Source organism: Nicotiana sylvestris, chromosome 5 (genome assembly GCF_000393655.2).
Source record: "Nicotiana sylvestris chromosome 5, ASM39365v2, whole genome shotgun sequence".
NCBI classification, from domain to species: domain Eukaryota; kingdom Viridiplantae; phylum Streptophyta; class Magnoliopsida; order Solanales; family Solanaceae; genus Nicotiana; species Nicotiana sylvestris.
This window is the reverse complement of record NC_091061.1, coordinates 165,666,224-165,676,558: the sequence shown is the minus strand read 5'-3', so window position 1 is coordinate 165,676,558 and position 10,335 is coordinate 165,666,224. Positions and strand designations below refer to the sequence as shown.

The 10,335-nt window shown below is 39.6% G+C and overlaps 1 protein-coding gene across 1 annotated transcript; it reads left to right on the top strand.

Moving 5' to 3' along the window:
- The first annotated feature begins 490 nt into the window (after positions 1–490).
- Positions 491–982, top strand: LOC138869616 (uncharacterized). Its single transcript, XM_070147248.1, has 2 exons — positions 491–604; positions 704–982. The coding sequence occupies exons 1-2, from the start codon at positions 491–493 to the stop codon at positions 980–982; spliced, it is 393 nt and encodes a 130-aa protein (XP_070003349.1).
- Positions 983–10,335: the final 9,353 nt, after the last annotated feature.

The following is a 10,335-nucleotide window of genomic DNA, read 5'->3' as shown; positions in this document are numbered from 1 at the left end:
TGCCTAAATTGTCAGCAAGTGAAGTACGGGCATCAGAGACTGGGCGGATTGCTTCAGAGGCTTGAGATTCCAGAGTGGAAATGGAAGCGTATCACCATGGATTTTGTAGTTGGGCTCCTATGGACTTCAAGGAAGTTTGATGCTATTTGAGTGATTGTGATGGGTTGACCAAGTCCGTGCATTTCATTCCAGTTGGGACTACTTATTCTTTGGAGTGGTTGGCTGAGATCTACATGCGCGAGATTATTCACCTTTACAGTGTGTCGGTGTCCATCATTTCAGATCGGGGCATATAGTTTACGTTACAGACGGACATCATTCCATCATTGAGTACATCATTCCATCCTCAGACGGACAGACAGTTCGAGCGCACTATTCAAATATTGAGTATAAGCCACGTGCTTGTGTTATAGATTTTGGGGGTTCTTGGGATCAGTTTCTACTGCTTGCAGAGTTTTCCTATAACAACAGCTACTAATCGAGTATTCAGATGGCTCCGTATGATACTTTGTATAGGAGACAGTGTCAGTCTCCGATGGGTTGGTTTGAGCAAGGTGAGGAGAGGCTATTGGGTACTAACTTGGTTCAAAATGCTTTGGTCAAGGTCAAGTTGATTCAGGATCGGCTTCGTACGACACAATCTAGATAGAAGAGCTACGATGATCAAAGGGTTTGTGATGTTGCTTATATGGTTGGGGAGAAGGTACTGCTCAGAGATTCGTCTATAAAGGGTGTTATGAGGATCGAGAAGAAGGGAAAGTTGAGCCCTCGGTATATTAGGACTTTTGAGGTACTTGAGAGGATTGGAGAGGTGGCTTATAGGCTTGCATTGCCGCCTAGTATATCAAGTGCTCATCTAGTGTTTCATGTTTCCATGCTCCAGAAGTATGTTGGCAGTCCATCTCATGTTTTTCACTTCAGCACGGTTCAGTTGGATGGTGATTTGTCTTATGATGTGGAGCCAATGGCCATTTTGGATTGACAAGTTGGAAAGTTGAGGTCAAAGAACATAACTTTTGTGAAGGTGCAGTGGAGAGATCAGCCATTTGGGGAGGCTACTTGGGAGACCAAGCGGAAGATGCGGAGCAGATATCTATGCCTATTTGAGACTCCAGGTATGATTCTAGACCCGTTTGAGGATGAACATTTGTTTAAGAGGGGGAGGATGTAATGACCCGGCCGGTCGTCTTAAGTATTTTAGCCCCCATTCCCCCATTTACTACTTATTCTACGTTCAATTGCTATTATGTGACTTTCCGGGTGGTTAGTTTGGTTTCGGGGATGTTTTGGAGTGAGTTGGGGCACTTAGTCCCAAGGTTGGAAGCTTATTTTGAAAGAGTTGACCAGAGATTGACTTATGTGTAAATGACTTTGGAATGGAGATTTGATGGTTTCGATAGCTCCATAGGGTTATTTTGGACTTAGAAGTGTGTCCGAATAGTGATTTGGAAGTCCGCAGGTGATTGTGGCTTGAAATGGTGAAAGTTGAAAAATTTGAAGTTTGGAGAGTTGAGAAGTTTGACCGAGAATTGACTTTATGGTTACCGGGCTCGGATTTTTTTTTGTTGAAGTTGGGATAGGTCCGTTGTGTCATCTTGTGTGCAAAATTTGTGGTCAATCAGAATTGATTTGATAGGTTTCGGCATCGATGGTAGAAGTTGGAAGTTCATAAAATTCATTAGGCTTGAATCAATGTACGATTCATGATTTTAATGTTGGTTGGTGTGATTTGACGCTTTGAGCAAGTTTGTATGATATTTTAGGACTTGTTAGTATGTTTTGTTGTGGTTCCGGGGGGTCTCGGGTGGATTTCGACTGATTTACAGCATGGAATTTGGACTTCGAAGATGGTTGATATTGTAGATTTTTGGTGTCTGGTTTCCTTCTTCACGTTCGTGAGAGGGACCACGCATTCGCGAAGAGTATGTGGAGTCAGGTGAGGAATTGTTCTTCATGTTTTTGAAGAGGGCAATACATTCACGAAGGTCTGGGAAAAGTGTGCATCGCGAACGCGAGAAGGGAGTCACATTCACGATGAAGAGAGAGGCAGGCTGGGACCTCACGAGTTTGGTCTATGCATTTGCGAAGCTTGGGGCATTTGGCCATCGCGTTCATGAGGAGACATTCACATAAGAGGATTTTGGTGGAAGAATATTTTTTTGCTTCACCAACGCGAGGCAACTTCCGCGTTTTCAAAGAAGAGTTACCTGGGCAGAATATAAGTCTTCAAAATGTGGGTTAGAGTAAAATTTCACAATTTGATATTTGGAGCTCGGATTGAGGCAATTCTAGGAGAGATTTTCAAGGGAGTGATTGGGGTAAGTGATTCTAACTCGTTTTTGGTTAAATTACATGAATATATCATTATTTTCATCATTTAATTAGTGTTTGGCGTTGAAAAATAGGGAAAAATTGTAGAAACTACATAGGCTTTAATTTAAGTATTTGAAGATCAAGTTTTGATCGGATTTTAGTAATTTTTGTATGGTTGGACTCATGGTTGAATGGATGTTTGAATTTTATTAATTTTGTCAGAGTTCGAGATGTGGGCCCGGAGTTGACTTTTTGACTTTTGTTAAAGGACTTATGTTTGTCATATGGAATTGATTCCTATAGCTCGTGTTGATTGTATCAAATTGTTTGTGGCAAGATTCAAGGCGTTCAGAGGCCGATTCGCTAGGCAAAAGCTTATTGGAGTAGAGATTTACACGATTTGAGGTAGGCAATATTTCTAAACTTGGTTCTGAGGGTACGAATCCCTGAATTACGCGTTATGTGATTGGTGTTGAGGTGACACACATGCTAGGTGACAGACGTGTGGGCGTACACTGTAGCAATTGTGATCCGGTTGATTTCAAGGTACTATGTAGTCACCAGACCTTGTAGCCATTCATGTGATGTCTATGTGTTGGAGTAATAGAGCTGCAGATTCATGTTAGAAATTGGTTAGGATGTATGATAATCCGGTTGAGACCCACTATGGTCAATTTGGCTGTTGAATTATTTGCTTAGATGGCAATTTTATATTCAGTCACATCCATTATTTGCATATCATGTCTTAGTCTCTACTACTATTATTATTGTGTCATACATCATTGTTTAGGCTAATTGGCATAAGAGTTGTGAGCCCGAGAAACTGGAGAGATTGATGATTGAGTTGTGGCCTGAGAGCCATGTTGTGAGTGAGATTTGTGGATCATGTTGTATGTCGCAACATGCCTTATGGCTACATGTGAATCGGGTTACATGCCGCAACATGACTTATGGCTATACGTGGATCGGGTTGCATGCCGTACCAGGTACCGTATAGTGCTGAGTGACTGATTGTGACGAGCGAGAATTGAGACAGTCAGATTGAGTACTCTGAGAGTGTGAGTACGTGAGGTTTTCATCGCGTTGCATCACATACGGTTTTCATATTGGCCTATAGATATAAATATGTCATATTCCTCATATCAGTCACACTTGGCATATTTTATCTGTGTTGCGCTTAAATGTTAAACCTAAAATCATGTCTATATTTCTTGTACTGTGTACAAACATATAATGAGTTATCTTGGAGATATTGCTGTCCTATTTCCTGTCATTTCTGCAGTGTTAAACTCAATATTTGTAAAGTAATGTATTGGTTGAGCTCGTTGCTGCTTTCAACCCAAAGGTTAGTTTTTTTTACTTATTGAGTTGGTTGTACTCATACTACACTCTACACCTCGTATGCAAATCCAGATATTACCGGGCACGGTGGTCGCTGATCTTGGAGTTTTTGCCCGTTCGGAGATTATCGAGGTAGCTTCTTTAGCGTCCAACCTTGACTCTCCTCATCTATTTCTCAGCTTTTCTTATACTGTTCTACCTTCTTAGACAATTTTTCAGACTATGTTATTTTTTAGATTCTTATGTACTAAGTGACATCCGGATTTTGGAAAAGTTTGTATTCGAGTCGCAGTTGTCCATATCGGCTATTTATGAGAGTTGCTCTGTTAAACTACTTCACCTTATTTTTTTTAAATATAAAACACCCATTTTAATTGTAATTGTCGGCTTGCCTAATTTTGTGATAGGCGCCATCATGACATGTTGAGTTTTGGGTCATGACAGAAAGAAACAACATAATCAGAACACCGGTGAGATGTAAATGAGCTCAAATAAAGAAACGGATGACAACTCAAATAACCAAATCTCTCCTAACGCCTGGACTTACAACAAGAATTACCCCGAGGCACCTCACCTTATAAACCACAAGTCATGAACCACAATTTTCAAATCTTACACATATGGCACCTCGTGCCCAGAATAATAATCACCTTCGCATGGCAAAGCCCACGTACTACCATGTACTTTGAAACCGTGAAAAATATTAATTTAGATGAACAAAATATATATTTAGACATCATAAAACATAATAAAATCTTGAATAAGGTAAGGTGTCAAATGAAGTAATGAGTTTATTTTAGAAATCAAATAAAATAAAAATAATATACAATTTGTACGAAACATAGTATAAGATGGGTTTAGTTTAGAAATCAATAAAATTGAGTAAAAGTATCATTTTTAAACGAAGCAAAACATAAGTTAAATTAAAAAATTAAATATAGAATTTGTTAAAGAAAAACATGATAACAATTTTAAGTAAGGTAATTATCTAACAGGGTGATGAGTATAATTTGAGAACCCAACTATAGTGAAAGTGCGATAGCCATTTAGAATCATAAGGCACCGAAAGAGATAACAAGTTTTACTTAAGAGGCACATAGAATAAAGCATGTTAATAATTGTTTTATTTAAACCATTCTATAACTAACAACTCAACAGAATATGATATAGTGACTCCATGCAATTAAATTCACATTGGCAATCAATTCACCAAGTTATAACGGAGGCATATACTGGCATGTTAAAGAAACACAACAAATTACATAGAATGCATAAGTCACACAAGAAACCACAATCATTCCAACATCAACATAACAACGAATAACCAAACACAATCAAAATGTGTATGAATGATTGAAGGAACAACTATGACCGTTCAAATCAACAAGTTGCCCCAACATGGAATGTACAATGAAAATCACAACCGAGGTACTGCCTCGTATTCTCATTTCACAATTTCAATCGCAATCTTTCCTTATACCGTAGCATGAGCCTTACATTTGAAATAAGTTTTGAAAGTATTTTTTCCGAAATAGCTACATGCAATTTAGCCCACCTTATGATGCCGCGTGGCTTCACGTAGTTCCTCTTCAAGCAACAAGCACATAAGTCGCACCTTATACATGCATGAACATTAACACCAAGCCTTGTACTGCCGCATGCGCGTCAATATTACATTACAATAACAGCGCGCACCACAAGTGCCCAATATCTCAATTTTCCAATAATCAACAGTATTAATATATCTACAACAATAGCCCATGGCTCCACCACAACGGGTACAACAATATTAACAACAATGAATGTAAAATGCCTAACAAGGAAGATGTTTCAATAATAACAATTTCGCCTCAACGTGATAACGTCCTTCACAACCTCAACACGAACAACTCAACAATGGCATAATATATAACCACGATATTAAATAAGAATGACTCACAATGGAAGAGATAACATATAATGATGACTTCATATAGTGGAAATCAACAAGGAAAGAGATAACATGAACAATAACTTCAAGTAATGATAATCAAGAATGAAGGGGATAACACGAACAATAACTTCAAATAATGATGTTTAACAATGAAAAGATAGCATGTAACAACAAAAGAGCCCATCAAGTTCAACTAAGGGATGAGAGCAATTTACCGAGTAGGATATAGAACAAGTTTTAAACAAGTCAATCAAGGCATGTAGGGATAGATTAACACAAACAAGAATAGATTAATTAAGAGAATTTAGAACATGATATGACATTTCAACTAAATCATGGAAAATTGTCTAAGTAGCCTAAATCAGCCAAATACCTTTCACGACCCAGAATTCCCACCACGTGGACCATGATGGCGCCTAAGATTTCACTTGCTAGGCAAGCCAACGTTAGAACATATTATCCATTTTTTAACAATTGAATTAACTAATGAGAAATAACTGTAGTAACTGAAATATTAAAGCGGAAACTAAAACTGCCAAACGCTTGTTACAATCCCTGAATCTGGTGTCACAAGTGAACGAGCTACTAGAATAATACATACAAAGATCTGAAATAACTTAAAGCTATTCGAAAAGAAGATACACAGCTAAATAAGAACAAGAAGGGGGACTTCAGGAGTTGCGGGCGCTAAACAACTGTACCTTAAGTCTCCGCAAGTTGTCTGATCCGAGCTCTCTAATAGACGCCTCCGAGACCGACTCCAAAATCTGCACAGTGCATTATCAGTACAACCAACCTTATGTACTGGTAAGTTCCGAGCCTAACCTCGACAAAGTAGTGATGAGGCTAAGGCGGATCAACTACACTATAACCTGTACGCAATATATAATAATGATAGAATAATGGAAATACTGAACGAAATTTAAATAGTCAACAGAAAATAATAACCACAACCTCGAAAATAAACCAATTTCGTCCAGAATTACCAATCTTTACCAGTCAAATAATAATACCAAGAAACAACACAACTCAGGAAATGGAAACATATAGATTGTTGCGGCGCGCAACCCGATCCCACCATACAACACAAAATCCTCCCTTATCCCACCATAACGATATCAATAAAAATCCTCCCTTATCCCACCATAACGATATCAATAACAGTAAATAATATAAAGTTGTTGCAGCATACAACACGATCCCACCATATATTAATATCAATATCATAATTCACCCATATTCCACCATATAAATCTACCTTTATTACACCTGCTGCGGCGTGTCGATCCTACCATATTAGCACCAAACACTCACTATACACAGTCAAATCAATAGTTGAAACTACAAGGCTTCTACAGTCAATAAATACCAAATCGAACCAAAAAGGGAACCTCGTTCAATATAGAATCTACACAAATATTACTACACATCTAGACCAATCCAGCAATTTACAATTATAAGGTGAAAACAATTCAAGTTAGGCAAATAGCAGGCATTCGTGAAATTATGAAAAGAGCTAACATCATTAACAAGAGAAGATATTGGTCAACAGGTAGAAGTTAAGCATGGAAAGCATGTACAACATATAACAGTTAAGACAAGAAGGAAAACGATTAAGGAAAAGTGGTAAATCAGGGAAAACAGATAATTTGGCGGCGTATAAGTACTCGTCACCTCGCATATACGCCTTTCCCCTAGAATTCGCCTCCAAATTACTCGTATCTAGCCACAATTAACTCAATAACGTCAAATATTGGTAAAGAAATCAACTACAATGCATAATTTAAAGTTCCCAAACTTTCCCCTAAAAAGTCAAAAATAAACCCTTGGCCCGCTTGGTCAAAACCTAGGTTCGGACCAAAATCCATTTACCCATTCACCCCTGAGTCCAATTATGCAGTTTGTTTTGAAATCCGACGTCAATTCTAGGTCTAAATTCAAATTTTACAAAAATCCCTAATTCTACCCAAACCCCCAATTTTCACCATGAAAACCCTAGATTTCAGGTTGAAAATTCATGAAATGTAATGGGTAATTGAAAGAAAGTAGGTTAGAATTACTTACCAACAAATTGGGGAAGAAATTATCTTTTGAAATTGCCTCTAGGTCTTCTAGTTTTGAAATTTTTGAAAGATTGGCAAAATCCCGTTTTTGATTCTGTTTATAATAACTGGGCAGGCCTTCTTCGCGTTCGCGAAGGGCTTGCCGCGTTCGCGACGCGTAGTATCTCAGAAGGCCTACGCTTTCGCGAAGGGTTGCACGCGTTCGTGATGGTCTTTTCCCCTGGTCATCGCATTTGTGAGCCTCGGATCGCGTTCGCGTAGAACAACCCACTGATTCTTAGCCCACCTCCAATAACTCTACGCGTTTGCATGTTGCCGGTCACGTTCAAGAAGAGCAGACCCCAGTGCTCTGTGTTCACGACCATGGCCTCGTGTTCGTGTAGAATAAAACCATCCCTAGCCCAGATCACATTTCGCATTCCCAAACACGAAGAAGGAAACTAGAAAACACTGGCTGCAGAAAAACCATATTTTTCCATGTTCAAAACATCCCGAAGCCTATCCGAAACTCACTCAAGCCCTTGGGTCTCCAAAACAAACATGCACACAAGTCCTAAAATATCATACGAACTTGCTCTCCTGATCAAATCGCCAAAATAGCACCTATAACTACAAATTGAACACCAAATTGGACAGATAATTCTTAAATATCATAATCGACCTATGCCGGGCTCCGAAACCTAAATACGGACCCGATATAAATAAGGCCGAACATAAACCAAATTCTTAAAACCATTAAATTTTCAACAAAAATTCATATCTTGAGCTAGGGATCTCGGAATTCGATTCCGAGTATACGACGAGGTCCCAAATTACGATAAGGACCCACCGGGACAGTCAAAATATGGATCTGGGTCCGTTTTCTTAAAACATTGACCAAAGTCAACTAAATTTAACTTTTAAGGCAAAAAATCTTGTTTTAATCAGTTTTTAACAAATAAGCCTTTCAAAAAAACACCCAGATTGCGCAACCAAACCGAGGAGGATAAATTAAGATATTTAAGGCTTGGGAACACAAAATTTAGTCTTAAAACATGAAATGGCCTATCGGGTCATCACATTCTCCGCCTCTAAAACAACCGTTTGTCCTCGAATGGATGTAAAAAAGTACTTGAGTTGGTAAAAGGTGGGGATATCTACTCTGCATGTTCGACTCGGACTCCTAAGTAGTTGCCTCAACAGGCTGACCTCTCCACTATATTCTAACTAAAGGATAACGCTTTTACCTCTACTGGTAAAGCTGCCTGGCTAGAATAGCCACCGGCTCCTCCTCATAAGTCAAATCCTTATTCAACTGGAAAGAGCTGACATATAGCATATGAGACGGATCACCATGGTACTTCTGGAGCATGGACACATGGAATACCGGATGAACTACTGATAAACTAGGTGGCAATGCGAGCCTGTAAGCCACCTCACCACTCTTTAAAGAATCTCAAAAGGTCCGCTATACCTGGGGCTCAACTTTCCCTTCTTTCCAAACCTCATTACACCCTTTATGGGTGAAATACAGAGCAACACTCTCTCTTCGACCATGAATGCAACATCACGAACCTTACAGTCGGCATAACTCTTCTGCCTGGACTGAGCTGTGGGATGTCTATCCTGAATGATTTTAACCTTATCCAAGGCATCCTGTACTAAATCTGTACCCAATAACCGAGCCTCCCCCGGCTCAAACCATCAAATCGGAGATCAACATTATATACCATATAATGCCTCATAGGGAGCCATCTGGATGCTCGAGTGATAATTGTTATTGTAGGCAAACTCTGCAAGTGGCATGAACTGATCCCAAGAGCCTCCGAAATCAATAACAGAAACGTGGAGCATGTCCTCCAATATCTGAATAGTGCGCTCAGACTGACCATCCATTTGAGGATGATATGTTGTGCTCAACTCTACCTACGTGCCCAACTCACGTTGTACTACCTTCCAGAAATGCGAGGTGAACTGCGTACCTCGATCAGAAATGATAGACACGGTCACATCGTGAAGACGAATGATCTCGCAGATATAAATCTCTGCTAACCGCTCTGAAGAATAGGTAACTGACACAAGAATGAAATGCACTGACTTGGTTAGCCTATCCACAATGACCCAAATTGCATCGAACTTCCTCTGAGTCCGTGGGAGTCCAACAACGAAATCCATAGTGATACGCTCCCACTTCTACTCAAGAATCTCTATCTTCTAAAGCAAAGCACCATGTCTCTGATGTTCATACTTTACTTGCTGAAAATTTAGACACCGAGCTACCTATGAAACTATGTCCTTCTTCATCCTCCTCCACCAATAATGCTGCCACAAAGTCCTAATACATCTTGGCGACACTCGGATGAATAGAATACCAGGAAATGTGGGCTACCTCTAGAATCAACTTACGAAGCCCATCCACATTAGGCATACAAACACGACCTTGCATCCTCAAAACTCGATCATCTCCAACTATAACCTGCTTGGCATCTCCACGCCGCACTATGTCCCTAAGGAAAATCAAATGAGGGTTATCATACTGTCGCTCCCTGATGCACTTAAACAATGAAGACGGAGTGACGGTACAAGCTGGAGTACGACTGGGCTCAGAAACATTAAACCCCATAAACTGATTGGCCAAGTCCTGAACATCTAATGCAAGTGGCCTCTCACCGATTGGAATGAATGCAAGGCTGCCCATGCTCACTG

Coding starts and splice junctions, on each gene's coding strand:
- LOC138869616 (XM_070147248.1), top strand. CDS start 491: ATGGCTCCGTATGATACTTTGTATAGGAGACAGTGTCAGTCTCCGATG. Junction 605..703: donor TTCAAAATGCTTTGGTCAAG/GTCAAGTTGATT, acceptor GTTGGGGAGAAG/GTACTGCTCAGAGATTCGTC.